This window comes from Saccostrea echinata, unplaced genomic scaffold, assembly GCF_033153115.1.
Source record: "Saccostrea echinata isolate AGI-Se365-2 ecotype Australia unplaced genomic scaffold, CSIRO_AGI_Sech_v1 ptg000029l, whole genome shotgun sequence".
Classification (NCBI taxonomy): domain Eukaryota; kingdom Metazoa; phylum Mollusca; class Bivalvia; order Ostreida; family Ostreidae; genus Saccostrea; species Saccostrea echinata.
This window is the reverse complement of record NW_026889778.1, coordinates 34,276,949-34,294,229: the sequence shown is the minus strand read 5'-3', so window position 1 is coordinate 34,294,229 and position 17,281 is coordinate 34,276,949. Positions and strand designations below refer to the sequence as shown.

The window sequence follows — 17,281 nt, the reverse complement described above, 5'->3', positions numbered from 1 at the left end:
TATATATGAAGGAAGTTGACGGAGGGTAAAATTTTTTTTTAGTCTCCTGTTCATGATAGAGAAGTCCATGTCAGCGTGCTGACTAAGACTAAACTGATTAATTTTGCAGATTTTTGTTGCTCGCGGATGTGCTGTTATTTTTCAAGGAAAAAAAAATCGTGCATACGTTAAAGCAGTTAAGAAAGTTTTGAAATAATGATTCATTGCCAAATAACTGGATCCGCTTGCGAAATATGGGTCACGAGTGAATTACCACGACTGTAGTATTTATTGACGCTTTAGAACTTCGATAACAAAGATCCCGTATTTACTCAAGTGAACAGGTAGAAAAAACAAGCAGGTAAGATTTTAAAACACGGGAATTGCATGTTTCATCTCTCGACAATCTTGTATGTGCAATTAATACGATCTGATAATGAGAAAAGGTTATTTTATTAAAGTGAAAATGGTAAAAATGATGTTTGGAATGTTGGTTCATTGATTATCGATTAGTAAAATACAAAATATAGTCCAAGGTCGCAGGTGTAAATAATGGATTTTTGAAAGTATTAAGTTTCATACAGTTAAAATTGAGAGAACAAATGTTGTCTATGGGGGAGAAGAAAAATATTGATATGATTATAATTGAATTTAGTAGAAGTTCATTTCTGGAAAGAGATATGCATGATGATTTAAACTAAAGATCAAAAAGACATAGTTACGTGTAATATATATATATATATATATATATATATATATATATATATATATATATATATATATATATATATATATATATATATATATATATATGATTTAAATGACATATTTTGAAGAATAGGGAAATTTCCCTCCTTGTGTATGGGATTTCAATGTCTCCAAACTGTGCAAGATAGAGAGGTGGTTCTTTTTAAATGCACTATTTATTTTAGGTCATTTTACTGATAAAAAATACAGATAAAACATTTACGCAGTAATTATCAAGTTTATAAATGTTTATATCTATCAAGGGATAAATACATGAAATCTGACATACTGTTCATAAACGGAACTATTTCTTACTTTGAAAACAATTATTAGCTGCATTTAAACATTTAACTGTTCTCTTTCTTTTCTATAGAATGATCAAACAAAAACAGTACGATTGGAAAGACAGCAACTTAGCATTATTCGGATCTGACACTGAAAGACAGGTCAAAAGTAAGTAGAAAAAAACTTGATGGGGATCCAAATCTACGATTTTTTTTTTCACTCTTTCGCCTTAAGAAGTTGAAAGAAAACGTCTAATGCATGGCAACAAAAAACACACCTTCCAGTCATTAATGTACTTAACTAGGCCGAAGTAATTAATTAATAATTAATCAGTCAGATAAACCAAACTTCTGTTTGATGAATAAAGTGGATACACAGCTTCATTAAGGTTAGAAAATGTTATCGTATCCAATATTATATTGATCGTTTATTTAATACGTTTGAAAAAAAAGGTTTGAAGCACAGAGCACTCAAGAGTATTCATGTACAATTTAATTTCCTTGAATTCTAGCTTTAAATTTTTCTCAGTAAAGCTGACTCATTTTGTAATTTTTAAATTATAGACATATGTACAAATATAGGTTGTGAAATACGGGTGCTGACGTTCAGACAGGGCCTGGTTTGCTGAAGCAAATAAATATTTATTTTCATAATAGTATTTACAATGGAGATTTTAAATAGAGTTCTTCCTTATAATGAAATAAGATAGTCATTATATTTTTCCAGACTGAATTGACAGCCCTCATTTTATAAGTGCATGGATGTAAAATAATTTAAACTTTTTTCTTTAGGGCCATAGACTTAATTGAAGCTTCTAAAAGGACACGTTTTCTAAAATATTGAGTTACTACTGTTAATACATAAAATGCATGAAATTCTGTGTAATTATTTGGGTTCAAAACATTTATTTTAGTATTTTCCTTTATGAGTACATGTATGCTGAGAGAGAGAGAGAGAGAGAGAGAGAGAGAAAGTGTTTGTGTGTGTGTGTTCATATAAACATACATTTGGAACATAGTCTCAAAATAAAATATATCTGAAATTATATCTAACACCATTATGTGAATATTGAAATTGTAGGAAGATCTTTGTATTAATATAACTTGATAATAGGTGATAGTTCGTAAACCTAGAAGGGTTTGATACTAGTATTAAAATACTAGTACTAAAATACTAGTATTTTAATCTAGAAATTCATAAATTTGTACAGTAATTGAATTAATTACAATGTATTCTGTGTTGAGTACATTGGCGTACATGTATCCTGAAACAACCCATTCAGGATGTAGATGTGAAAGAGTTTTTTGGAACGGATAAATGAATTATACTGATAATCGGATTAAAGAATAAGAAACCAGGATGCGTATATTGACACATCACAAAAAGAGTAAAAATGACATTATAAACATTTATTTCACATGATATAAACTTTTACACAATGATGCTGAGGTTTATTTCACGAATGTTATGTTTACTAACAATATCGAACTTATTTCTTATGTCAGCATAATGAATTGTACATTAATTTATGACGGATTTCTCTTTCTTTTTTTTTTTTTTTACAAGTTAAACTAAAAAAAAAAATCTTCAAGTTTTGCTGGCTTACATGTATTAACAATCAACCTTTGTTTAATAATTTCTGATATATTTATTTGAAGTGAATTACTTCGTTTATCCATTATAATTCAACCCCCCCCCCCCGCCCCAACTATCCACATCCACCACTCTATTGATATTTCTTTTAACAAATTATTCAGTGCAAGGGCATAAGGAAAGAACCTTTATTAACAGAATTTTTTTTTCTTAGAGGAATCAGCAGAGCAAGAGAAGGCGTGGAAAAAGGCGGGAAAGAAATGTGGGCTACAAATATGGCGAATTGTGGTAAGAGAGAGTTGCTATGTCTGCAATGCAGTCATATTTGGCGTTTGTGTGTAGATGGGCAATTTCTTTATCCGAAAGAACGAAATACATGTAAATTGTACCTTATTTCTTGAAATGGTAATTATCTGTAAACTACCTGTTTACTTGATCAGCTGTAGATAATATACAGAAATAAGGGTCTCTACTACGGTGAAATTACATATTTCATAATCCCACACCATTGTGTGTAAAATTTGTAGTTACACAAACTAGACGATAAAAAAATGTGTTTCTACGAGGTCTTTTGAAAGAGTCACCTACATTTTATTGTAAATTTAAAAGGAAGGCTATAAAAGCGAACATATTAGGTTTAAGACTTCGCACGTTTTTCTCGCATAGAAAAAAAAAATCATATTTGCATGAATAAAATTACAGCGAAGTAAATATGAGCTTTAAGTTTTTTTTCTTGAAATTCACCTGATAAAATTTCTATATGGTAATTGCTGTTCAATCTTTTTTAATAATACATGTCGGATTGTTTTCCGCTGGCTTCGCTAAATCCTTGAAGTGGATTTACATATGATATTCATTGTATGCACCTACTTTAACATCCTAGTCGTTTGTTGCAAACCCATCATGTAGCCCCATACTCCTTCATTTTTATGTGAAAAAAAAGAATTTAAAAATAAATAAAGGCCCACTCAAGTAGTCGTCTTCCTTTTCCTAATAAACGAATACGTTGATAAATGAAACCCTTAAACTGTAGCCATTAACTTAAAGTTCATGATTTCCACAATGTTTGATGTCGTAGCTTTGTTGTTTTTGATGAGGTCAGTACTTATAACTTTATTTCCTTATTTTACATATTAAGCCCATCCTATCCCCAAGCGCCATGATTTTAATAAAATTCAACATATATAGGGATCCTTAGATATATTAAATTTGATGTTCGGGCTCGATCCCTCCCCCTCCCCCTTCCTAGTTCGGTTAGATTTCATGTTAAATTTAATCATCATGTATTTCCTTGTTAAACGTTGACCCCTTATTGTGATTTCACCCTAGCCCTGAGAGACGATCGAGACAAGATCAACATATAGGAACACTTCTTGTAATTGGTATTCCCTCCCCCCTCCTCCTTTCCGAATGTAGCTGAGGTTCAAATCCTGTGTCTTTGATATGATTTTTTTTTTTAAATTTCTAAAAGAGGAAATTAAAATTATCTACATTGTACCTACATGTAAAATCTCTAGCGGGAAAACCTTAATGAAAATGTGTATTCTTTCCCAGAAATTCAAAGTGACGGAATGGCCAGTGGAGGATTATGGGAAATTCTTTGATGGTGACTCTTACATAATTCTAAACGTAAGTTTCTTGATTTTTATCAAAATATTTATTTACAGGTGCATTGATACATGTAGCATTGGTACATTTAAAAAAACATAAAAAGATGCATTTTGTTATCATCTATACTGACAGCGATGTACGTTTTTTTTTTTTAGGTCGCCTAATGTTTTTATTTAACTTGACCTGTTGACGCGTAAATCAAAATAGAATTTGTCATATTATGGATCTATAAGCGTTTTCTTATTTGCATTTAATACTTCAAGTACACATGAACTACTTGCAAACTGGGATGCAGTATGGTAAGCAACGATATTAATATAGAACTATTATTTAAGAAAAGAATCCGACAAAAAAATATACACGAGTTTATGACGATTATAAACCAGACACACAGGTTTTAAGACCTTAAGTGAAATGGTCAAGGAAATATTTTAAATGGGAATGTGTACTAGTACACATGGTTGTATAATGGTGGCTGTTATTTAAAGTTCTCTGTTAAAAAAGGCTAATATTCTTCCGTGATACAAGTTTGCTCAAGGATATGAATTACGCAATATATATGTTCTTGCATATTAAATTTCTGTGAGTCATAAGGCTATTTTTTTCAGTAAAACAGAGATTTCAAGGATGTTTTTTTTAACAATCCCAAACAGTATTTGGAACTATTTTCTCACAATCGAAGAACGAGCGCTTTGCAGTCCAACATATTGAATAGTTGTTGATATATAGTCTCTCGTGAAAAATATTCACTAGAGATAGTGCTAGTTTTTCTTCTAGAAAAATTGAAAGACTAGAAATTTAAGCCTGTCCTTTGTAATGCAGAAATAAAAACCAATATATAAATCGGAGCTTGTCACTATTATTAATACAAAATCAACGCCATTTTGATCCATCCGAGATGAAAACATTTCGAATCGGTTAAGCTTGAAAGATATGCAAGTTCCTCGAATTTGGTTGCATTAGGTGCTAGAAATAATATAAGAAAAAAAATCTGGCAATGAAAAACTTGAATTTAAGCAGAATTTGGTTTATACATCGTAGTAAAAAACAAAACAAAACCAAAACTTATTCCTTTTCCTTCTTTTGGGGACTTGTCGTTTAAATTCACATGTATAATTTCATGGTAAGAAAGGACTACTGATTCCTGTCTTTTTTATATCCTTACACGAAATAACCGAAATGCCAATATATGATTGAGTTTTACAGTCTAGATGTGAAAAATCACGATAATTATTATGTATGAATAAAGTTTTAAAGATACAAACTTTAGTCTCCACAGAAATAAATTCAATACTGGTAAAAGACTACAAGTGAAAATGTGTAAGTTAATGTCCGAGTACCTCTCCATTCCTTAAAAGTAATGAAGCCCGAGTCGACCAAGGCCGATTTATTTTAAGGAATTGAAAGATACATTAGGATATTGACCTACCGAGGTTCCACTGCTTTAAATGGAGAGATACACTGTAAGTTGACATTAACCTATACCTCATGATGAACAGAAAATACAAATGTATGCACTGCTATCAAAGCAAACCGTACGCGCAACGTGAAGTATATACATGTACATGTATATGCACATGTTTTTCTGTGTTCATCCTTTATATTTTGATATAAAAAGAAGATGGGCCAACAAAGCGAGCGCAATGCCTATATATAGTGCGACAAACATGAAGGTGAAAAATTAAATCTCAATTAAAACAAAATTTTCTTTGATATTTCATCTAAAATTAAAGTATTCTTTATGTAAAATCTCCATAACTTGCAAAAATCTCACGAAAACTGAAATTATTTGCGAAAAAGCATACACATGCTAAAGAGGGCAAAAAGGATCATTTTCTCATATTATAACACAATTTTTCGATATGAGTGGGTTTTTGCTCCATATCTTTGAAAGTTTATCCGTAAAGTTTGCATAAAAGTATACATTTTTTGGTCAACAGAAACATGGAGCAAAGACCCACTATACCTTAAAAACACACTTTTATGACACAGCATTCGCATCTTTCCGAGAAATACTTGAAATCCATATAGTCAAGGGTCATATCACAGACTTGATTTAAATGCCACCATTCATCAGGAGCTGTGTAGCGTAGTGGTTAGCGTGTTGGTCTCAAAAGAAAATGATACTCAGGATTTTTATTGCTTGGGCTCGAACCCCACGAATGCCACATTATTTTTTTAATAACAGAATAATTTTTGTCGAGAAAATTTTCCTCAGAAAAGTTTTGTTCGTCATAATTTCATATATTTCAATAATGAGAACTTTACTCTAAGTATTAAATTAATTAATTGATTATGATTTTTATATATCTGAACCTATAGGCATTCTTCGCGCCTTGTTCACCCATCTCCTTTGAATGACGACTACCACCATCAAAGCTATTTTGTATGCAATACCTATACAATGGAAAAGGAATTCTATTGCCACCATCGATAAATAAGAGTATAAATGAACATAAATATTCCTTCATGCAAGAGGTTATCTAGCGGCCATCGGTTTCTGGTCGTGTCATTGTATAATCTTTCAATTTATATGCAGAACTAATCCGGGAGTTTGATTCATCTTTTTTCTTTCCCAAATGAAATTAATTCTTTTATATTTACGTATCCCAGGAAGAAATATACTTCTTCATAAGTATGTCATGTACTTATGTATGTCTATTGTACGAATTAGTGTAATGAAGACATGTTTTAAAGTTATCGCAAGACGTTGTGTCGATTTCTAAACAAAAGAATACTTAAACTCAAAATGATTGAAATTATTTCTATCTTTGTTTGTGATTAAATGCATTGTAATTTTGAAAAATAAATAAATAAGTTAAAAGTTTTGAGAAGTGGTTTATCATCGTCATTCGGAAAAAGAGGAAAAACCATGATGAATGAGATATTGCCTGCGGATTTCAATTTTTACGCTACTTTTTTTTAAAAGAATGAATGGAGTTGTTCTAAAGTGTGAATAATGCTTACAGTTTTTTTTAACATTGTTATTTCTCGTATTCCTGTTTGGAGGAAGCTAAAAGAAAATTCAATAAGCTTATAGACGCATAAAATATTTCCTAGCGTATGGTAGAAAAAAAAAAAAATCAAAATTCTAAGGAATCATTTGCTTACCATAAGACATGACCGCGTATTCTGTTTTTCAAAAGGCATAGTAATCCTTCAGATATATAACCTTTTGATAGTAAGTTATCGTTTCTATCCAAGAGTTAAAGATTTCACAGTCTTTGCTTGAATTTCCATTGCTTCCATTGTGAGCATCATTTACAGTGTGTAATAGGAATACCTCTGTGAATTTATAAACAAGCTATGTATCAGGTGTATAAGATAATTAATTTGTTGGTTTGTTTGTTGCTTTTGTGTATTAAATCTCCTAATTGTTAAACAATATTTAGGTATTTGTGTACTTATAACTTTTTTGATTTAATATGGGTGTAGTAGGTACATGTATGTTGACCCCCCCCCCTTTCAAAAAATGCAAATATTTGAAAAATTTTTAAAATATATATTGCAAGGCCAATTGAAGTATGAATTTTAAAAAGGAATATTATTATGTATGTTACCTTACAAAATTTTAATTTATTTTTCACATAGTTAAATCTTTCCATGACTAACAGGAATAAATTATCATTAACGAAAGTTCTGGTTTTGTTTTGTTTTTTTCTGTTCCCTCTCGCAAATGAACATGTTGGCGATGATTTATATACATGTACATATATGTGTTATTAGTGCTTTACACACTTTGAAATTGTAATTATCCTATCTTCTTCAGACTTACAAAGAAGACTCGTCAGAAGCTCTTCTCTACGACGTACACTTCTGGATCGGAAAGTACAGTACACAGGTAATATACGTATACATGTACGGCATTAACTCCGCAACATATATAATTCTGAAGTTAAGATACAGCAACATGTAAAGTGAAAACAGTGCATAAATGTAAATTAACTAACTTTACTTTAATTAACTAACTAATTAACTTAGTAAAGTACACGATAAAGTTACAAAACTGTACACAGTTACATGTAAACACACTCAGGTAAAGTGAAAATACAGTATAAAAGTAAAGTAAAAGTAAAGTACACAATTCAGTGAAAATGATGACCTAACCATTTGTATGAAAAACGTCAGTCAACATTCGCCTTAATGATAGATTGTATTTGTTAACAAGGTCATTGTAACGATCATAAAATTTGCGAAATGTTGACTTTAAACGAGACTGTTGATATTCTTGTTTCATCAACTTACGAGTATGCCTCGATTGCCTCGATTTGGAAATTATTCGTACGAAGAGCATGCTCTTGCGTATCGAATCAGTTGGGAGACATAAACTCCATATGCAGGTGATAATGGTATATCTTGCTACACAAGGAAAGGAAGATGACGATGGAAAAGTTGAAGTCATCACGTTTATCATAAAGTTTTGTTATTAGGTTACCATTAACGTCTTTTTCTAGTAAAATATCCAAACATGAAACAAATATGTCAGAAAAAAAGATACAACACTCTGGTAAAGTGAAAATACAATACAAATGTATTTACAGTAAATTACATGGTTAAAAAGCAGTACACAGGTAAAATTAAAAAAAAAAAAGCATACAAATAAGTAAAAATACGGTAAAATTGAATCATATAATTTAGTAACGTTTACAGTGGAGCCATTTTGTTAACTAACTCTATAGTACAAGGTATAAATTAAGATGCAACAAAAAGTAAAGGTTTATATGGATCATAAATAAACGTATTTTGATGCAGATATTAAGGTTAAAACACAGTTCAAAATTCAAAATTGTAAACAGAGTTGCCTAAAACAAAATACACATTTTAATTCACTTTAACGTATCTAATTGCAGTTTAAAGCCCGGAAATCATGTAGTAATTGGAAATCAATGTCTGCTATACCAAGTGAAATCCTTATTACTTGTACTTGAAAAGTTCCGCATCCACATACACAATGTTCTCAAGATTTTCTGAAACCTAACCTTTGAAATCAAGCATCTTTATTACAATGTAGATTCAGTCTTAACAGCTGTTAATTATATTTAAAAAGGATGAGTATGGAACAGCAGCTTACAAAACTGTGGAGCTGGATACCTATCTAGACGACGTCCCCATACAACATCGAGAGGTACAGGGTCACGAATCCGAGTTATTCCGATCGTACTTCAAAGAAATTACGTAAGTTATAATTATATCGACCTAAACACAGCTGGTTTAATAAACTCGAATGATTTTGTCGTAATGTTCATTTTACACTATTGCATTTTTCGTAATAGTTATAAAGATTGATCTGATTGGTCTTATTAATAGTTATCTTCATGGCGGGGCAGATAGTGGATTCCGACAGGTCAAACCGGAAGAATACACACCACGCTTGTTTCATTTCCATGGCGACAAATATGGCGTTACAGTTAAAGAGGTACATTTTTTAAATGAAAGAATCAATAAAGAAAATTGTGGAAACCCAAGACCCTTTTTGTAAATATTAAACACCGTCTATCCTTAGGCTATCAATTCAGAGATTTTAATTCAGGAAGAAACTGTTTTAATCCTTTATTGCTCTGTCTATATAACAAGGACATTTTTGTATTAGGTTGTCCGTGATAAGAGTCGACTAGATGACACAGATGTATACATTCTGGATAAGGGCCTGACAATCTACCAATGGAACGGCCAAGGCTGTAATAAGGATGAAAAATTTAAGGTACATATTGTATATATATTATACCTTCATGTAAATTAGTTGAAACTGATTCGTCGAGAAACATTTGTTAAAAACACCATTACCCGCTGAACAATGAAGCCACGCCCTCCAGCGTAGCAACAGTCAACATTGCTTGACGACGGGTGATATTCAAAAAAATATTAACTGCGCAGAATTTATGTGCGCAAGGTTCACTGTTATATGTATTTGTATAAAACTTTCAGTATAATATAATAAATATTGCATGTAGTTGAGTGTAACATTGAAAATTTTTACCCCAAGAAAACCACTGTCAACCGAGGCGCAGCTGCGCCTCGGTTGACAGTGGTTTTCTTGGGGTGAAAATTTTCAATGTTACACTCAACTACATGCAATATTTATATAGTATCACATTTAACATATATTTGGTCAAAATTACTTATATGTTTGGAGGCAATCCATCTTTTCGATTTTTTTTAAAAAAAGAAGTCATATATTAAGGAAGCTCTAAACACTGCAAACCAAGCAGTACTATTTGTAGGGTAGTTTTATTGAGTTAGAGTGATCTGCCCTTAGAAGAAAAACAGAATAAATGAGAATCTACAGTTAATGACACAATTTGTTATGAATTAAAGTATTCTTAATGTTATGTTAGACCAAGATTAAGTAATTGAATACATAATTTCCATTAATTTTCCCGATGTAAGTAAACAACAGTAATTTCTATTCACAGACAGTTCATTGTCTGAGAACATTTTTCCTGCTGAAATAGGGCAGGTACTCTATGTCGAAAATAAACTAGATGCATTGAATTTGTGCACCTTTATATGATATATTTTTCTCAAAGTCCAAAAAGCGTTTTTGATTAGTGATTAGAGCTTCCGTAAGTTGAATGAAAAAAAAATTAAATATAGTGTTAAATAAAATTATACTAAAAAATAGATTCCCGATGAAAATTTTATTCCCACAATCCAAATTCAAAGCTAAATGAACTTTATATGCCTTAACTTGATTTTAAAGGCTCTGCAGTATGTTAATAAGTTAAAGGCAGAGAGAAGTGGAAAGCGAGTAGAAGTGGAAGTGATTGATCAAAACTCTTCTGGACAAGATGAGGTAATCAAGCTTTGAAAAAAGTCCCACAATTTCTTAATCTATGATATTGCTTATTTGTTCTTACATTTCATCAAATACATAGAAATGGTGAAATCTTTCTTCAGATGTCTAGAAACCAATTTTTTTCCTCCCCAGGAGTGAAACCATTGCATATTTTAAGATGATGAACTTTGAAAACGTGTGTAACTTTGAGGCATACATAGGTTAATACAAAGAAGGGGGTCGTAGTGGTTATAATCGACCCGGACATTAAATATAATAAGATTTCTTCTCAAGATATCTACAATATGTATCCCCAGAAACAGTTGAAACTTTTCCGATACCTCTTTAAGCTTATTGTCAGAAGCCTCAAAATGACGAGATTTTCCGCAAAAATCATGTTGGATGACATTACCTCAGGATGTAATCTTACGTTAACTTTACGTTTGCCATTGACAACTATCAAACTTAGAAGATTCCCTGATAAAAAAAAAGTTTGACTTGACGCGATTTTCAATTCAATAAATATGACTATGTTTGAAAGAGAGATCATTTTTTGCTGGAAAAAGAAAAGAGGACGATATGTTAAGCTTATAGCTTTATTTACATGATAAACTCTGACAATTTAAGGAGGAATTCATGCATCTGTTGGATGGTGGAACAGAGGAAGAAGAATTTGACAGCTCATCTGATTTTGTGGCTCTCGACAAGACAAAGGAGCTCTTCCGGTGGGTGATATTTTTTTATACGTACACTCAGCCTGTTCATAGCAGGTAGTTGTTATCAATTGCTTAATTGATCTTTTCATTTATTATTTTCAAATAATCTGAAAAGGAGGTTCATTTAACTTAGTGTTTCTGCTGGTTTGCTTATGAAAAACATATTTTGTTTGAAAAGAGAATGCACAGCAAAACTTTCACTAGATCAATAAATTTTTTGGGTCGTGCAGTTTGAGGTGATATAACAAACTCCTTTAAATAAAAATGAAGGGAAATGTTTCAATTTTGTACTGGATTATTTTATATTAATAAAGCTTTTATGTTGTATAAGGTAGGAATCAATAAACTGAAAAAGGATTTGAAAATGGAGCTCATATCTACATGCACATACAGATCTAAATAAATTTTTAACTACTGAAAAAAGCTTGTTGGATGTTGAGATCTAAGAGTTATCCAATATAACCACAAAATACCTGGATTTATTTGTCTTAATAGAGATTTGTTCTGTACAATTGAACACCATTAATGGAAATTAAGGGCTAGTACATTCTCTATCATACCAATTATAAAAAAAGAACTATTTTGATAAATGTTCTTGATATACTATTTATACAATATAAACAATATCATTATGTTCTTCAAAATTCATTTAATATTTTCAAAATCACATTGGTACAGCAAAACGAATTGAACCTCGGAACATTAATGCTGCCAAACATAATTACAAGTATACTCATAGAAATCGTATTTTGTTTGATTTGAAGTATCAAACACAATTTTCCTTCACGTAAATCTAGCTTGAACATAAAACGATCGAACTATTGCAAAATAAACAGACCATAAATATATGGAGTAAATTGCTATTTGTAGACAATTCATCCATGTAATTTTTGGGTTTTTTTTAATTCTAGGTTGTCAGATGCCGATGGATCAATGAAGTTCACCCAAGAAAAGAAAGGAAAAGTATCGATGGGGGACTTTGACAGTAATGTAAGATACTTTTAAAAAATTCTGTTTGTATTGTTTTTATACAGTACAATAATAGATGAAATGTTTTTCTATTTATTATCAGTTTACTAATCATTTAGTAAATTAGTATGAAAAGCTTTTATTTTCTGATTTGAAGACCTATATATGTTTTGTTTCTTGTTTTAAAATTTGCTAAAACCCAAATGTTCATATTTCGGGAATCAATGATGTTCGTTTACTTACTAGAACAAATTATTGTCATGCATCTATTATCATGCATTGAAAATAATTTATTGTTGTTATTGACTACACGAGAAATGAAAGTGAAGAAAAAATAATATACTTTTAAAATTGCATTATTTGGTACAAAGGACAGAGCATTAGAAAAAAAATGTATAAGAACTTAATTTAACACACTGATGTATTCAACAGGATGTGTTTATATTTGACACCAAAGAAGAACTTTTTGTTTGGATTGGAAAAGCTACCACTCCTGCAGAACGCAAGAATGCAATGACATATGCACATGTAAGTTTCACAATTACCCGAATCCCCACGTGATTTCAGCAATACATGTTTTGAAAATGCCCAGCTAGTTGGTTAAAACAGTGATATTCTCTGTTCATTTTATTCTCAGCAACAACTATTTGCATGCAAAGACACAAGAAAAAGAAAATTTTAGCAATCAGGACAAAAAAAATATTGATCCGAAACACGATGTGCAGTAAAGAATATGATATCAAACATAATGTTTTTTATTTTTACATTTTACAGAACTACCTGATGAAAAGTGATCACCCTTTACTGCCCATCAGTTGTTTAAAAGAAGGAAAAACAACGGCTAACTTTACAGCCGCATTAGCTGCATAATTTGTCGTCTGCATTAATTGTACAGTACCCGTTGATGTATTACTGTTGTGCCTTTGACTTTGCTATCAGTATATCTTTGTACATTATCAATTCGTTAACATAAATCCATTGACATTATTTTTGTTACTTTAACTTTTATGCAATAAAATCAAAATTCAGTTTATTTAATCCAACTAGTAACAGAGGACTATTCTTACTGATACATGTCAAATTTGAATGAGCTTTAACTGTTGCCATAATTTTGGATATAGGAATATACTCGTTATTGACTCAAGTTCACTTTCATATGTCCAGGTCTTTTGTAATATTATTGCGATATTGAGATCAAGTCAGAATTATGTCAAGGTATCAATTTATGATTATTGTTTTTATTAGATTTAAGAAGCAGGTTATTGATCGAAAGCTTCCTAACCACTTATGATTTGATGGATTGTTAAATAGTTATTATGGTTTCTACTTAAATACATGCATTATAAAATGAAGATTACGAAGTGATCATTCTCAAAAGCCTTTTAAACGTACAATCCAAATTCTGAGCAGAGCCAACACGGATCCCTGAAAACAGAGATTGGATCAGGTGCCACGGAGGAGTAAGTATCCCCTGTCGAACGGTCACGACCACTCCGCCGTGTGCTCCTTGTCATGATCGGGTAAAGGGAAATCGGTGTGAACATTTCTATAAGACGACAGTCAACGTTTGACTTAACAAAAAATTTATTTGTAAACAAGGTCATATATTGACCATAAAATTTTCAAAAACTTAAAAGAAGAATGTTGATATCCTTGTATCACCAACTTATCTGTCAATAGCCTGCGTCTTTGGCGATAATTACATTTGTCATAAAGTTTAGTTTTCAGTTTGCTATCAATGTATTTTTATAGTAAATATCCAATAGGAAACAAATGTGTCGGGCTTTGTGGAGTCTTTTATCTCGAGGTCAATGGGATATATCGAATCAAATTTGGAATGAAACTGACTATTGTTCATTGATAAAACGTCATTGATATCCGTGACTTATTCATTGTACATCATTATGTTTATATAAATGTGATTCGCTTCATCCCAGGCAAAACAATTTATATGTAAAGTATAAGACAGAAAATGATTTTCATTTTCGAAAATAGATTACACTTTTTTTTTTATTTTGAGCTATTATATTTGTCCTTCATGCACTGAATGCTCAAATAGTACAAAGCAAGTAGTAAAGAAAATGGGCGTGTTTGCGTGTGATCTGAAGGAATAAGGCGTACGAAACATTTATAATTTAAATGTTTACAATTTGGTCGGCTGACCACAGCTGGACATACTTTACAAAGTTATGCACATGGGAAAATGTTACATTTAGTTTAAAATACTTTGTCAAATTTAATATATCAGTCTGCTTACTTAATAATTACTACATGTAAAACTTAGTAACGCTTCACATAAATAATATACACCTTTAGGGTGTAGTTAAATGCAATTACAAGTACATGTATATATTAAAGTATCAGTAGGCTGGAAGAATTGCATTCACTTTCGGTGCAACAGAACCTGAATTTATCTATTTGAAAATAAATCAATACATGAAATTAAACTGACAAAAGAATTGATTGATTGTACTTAAAAAAATATTAACGCTCCATTCGAGGATCGAACCAAAAATATTTCTTTTTCATTGCATTGGACGGGTAACTCATACTACTGAGCTATCATCGCTACGCACGTTTTACGGATTTTAAAACGACAATGAAGCACCGCATTTACACATTGGAATGTTTTTGGAAAAAGTTCATTTTTTATCGTCTCTGGTCTTCTCTCCATTTTTTACAAATGTTTGTTAGTTTCTTTGAATTAGAATGCACACAAATAACGTTTCAAAATCATGGAGAGATGACCCAGAGGTGGCAAATTTTTAGAAAAACGTGTTTAAGAATGTAACATTTTGTACCAAATGACTCTTCTAGCCAATTTTCAAGTCTTTTTTAGCAAATCAAATTACAATAACTGAAAATTTTTCCATTTCCTATTTGACAGGAACCCGATACATCAAAAGAATGCTAAAATTTCGTGTGACAGTTCAATGAAATTTTCACTTTTCAAGTGCGCCCAGATTTCTGCCGAATGCCAATCAAAAGCGCCCTCGTTCTTTAACTTTTATTATTTCATCTATAATTCTCTCAATACTTTTATTAGCTAGTCAATATTTTTATTGCGTGTATGCAATATCCTCCTTAAGAAATAAAGAATTGAAACTAAAATACTTGCTTAAAATATTTAATTTCAATAGTAATGAATAATTATTAGTTCATTGATTTAAAAAAATGTATTCTTCGTAGATCACTGTTACTATGGATTCCAAAGTTGTCAAGGGTACAATTATCAAAATACCACTTAGCATTAAGTTTTATGATTTTTTGTTATTGTTATAGAAAAAATAAGTTTCTGTTCCATTATGGAACTCTTCAATTGCCTTATGTAAATACCATTCATATTGTGTTAATATATCTTCATTATATGCTGATACTTTGTCTTTATTTGCGGATAGTTGTCATTGAATGCTGAAACTTTGACATTCCTTGCTGATTCTTTATATGCTGATACTCTAATATCAAATGTCTGTACTTTTTCTTTATTTGCCGAAATTTCTTCATTACTTACATGAAATACTGATATTTTAATATTTTACCTTCATACGCTGATACTTCTTTATTATATGTTGATGCTTCTTCATCATATGATAACAAGTCTTTATATCATTGCTGATGCGTCTTCATTATATGATGAAACTTTGAGATAATCATTGTTAAAAGATTCTTTGATATGTGCTGCTGCTTCTTAAACATATGATTAAACTTTTTAATATTATGATTATTTGTCATATTCTAATGGAATTTCTAAAATACTTTGGTGAAATATTTAAAGCGTAAAATTCCATAAAACAAGACAGGGCATGTGAAAAACATAATGCACGTACTAGTATTTGAGAAACTGGGACAATATCCTTTTGAACATTTTGAAAAGTAAAAATAATCTCTGACAGTCGTAGGTTGCCTGTCCAAAAATTGGAATTTCAAAAAGATCCAAAATTTTGAAATCAAGTGTATAAAGCACGTTGGGGGCTCAACAAAACTAAATTCAGGGTAATGCTGGACTATCTAAACATCTAAACAGAATGTTTGATATTACAAAATCGCCATTCTAGAATTTGCTTTGCAAATTGCTTAACATTTGTATCAGAGAGAACTGTTCATCGCAGAATAACGCGATTTGAATTGTGTTAATGTGCTGTAAATGAAGATGGCCGTGAAATAACCAACGGTTTAAATTTTTTGGACATACAGTTTACAAACAATAAAATACTTTTTCCTTTCAACGATTCATAAACATGTCGCAATGCAAGTCATGCTTTTCACTAGTTGCAGCACTGTAGTTCTGTGGTTGAGAAAATTAGGACAGATAAACCAGAGAGTTACAGATCCAAGCGTTGTAAAAACCTTCGAATTGTTTTGTCTCTCGCTTTGTGTATTTATTCTTGCTTTTTATGCGTTCACCCGCTTTAAGCATGGTATTCGTTATTTAACCATATAATTAACTCTTATTCCCGATACTTTATTTACCTTTCAACAGTTCCAAACAACCCGATATAGTCTCAGAGTATCCGCTTTTTAATGCATTCCGACGCCCAAGTTGGTGTCATGCTTGAGAAAAATCACACCCGATTCAATTCTATGGTCGATACAATAACCTTGTTAG

At 31.1% G+C, this 17,281-nt stretch overlaps 1 protein-coding gene across 1 annotated transcript; it reads left to right on the top strand.

Moving 5' to 3' along the window:
• Nucleotides 1-294: 294 nt before the first annotated feature.
• LOC133194750 (gelsolin-like protein 1) lies at nt 295-14,449 on the top strand. The gene is made up of 13 exons (XM_061330656.1): nt 295-340; nt 1,100-1,179; nt 2,819-2,892; nt 4,159-4,233; nt 7,985-8,056; nt 9,263-9,390; nt 9,523-9,631; nt 9,806-9,916; nt 10,916-11,008; nt 11,618-11,715; nt 12,618-12,696; nt 13,108-13,203; nt 13,450-14,449. Exons 2-13 carry the CDS (start codon nt 1,101-1,103, stop codon nt 13,543-13,545), a joined length of 1,110 nt encoding a protein of 369 aa, XP_061186640.1. The 5' UTR covers nt 295-340; nt 1,100; the 3' UTR covers nt 13,546-14,449.
• Nucleotides 14,450-17,281: the final 2,832 nt, after the last annotated feature.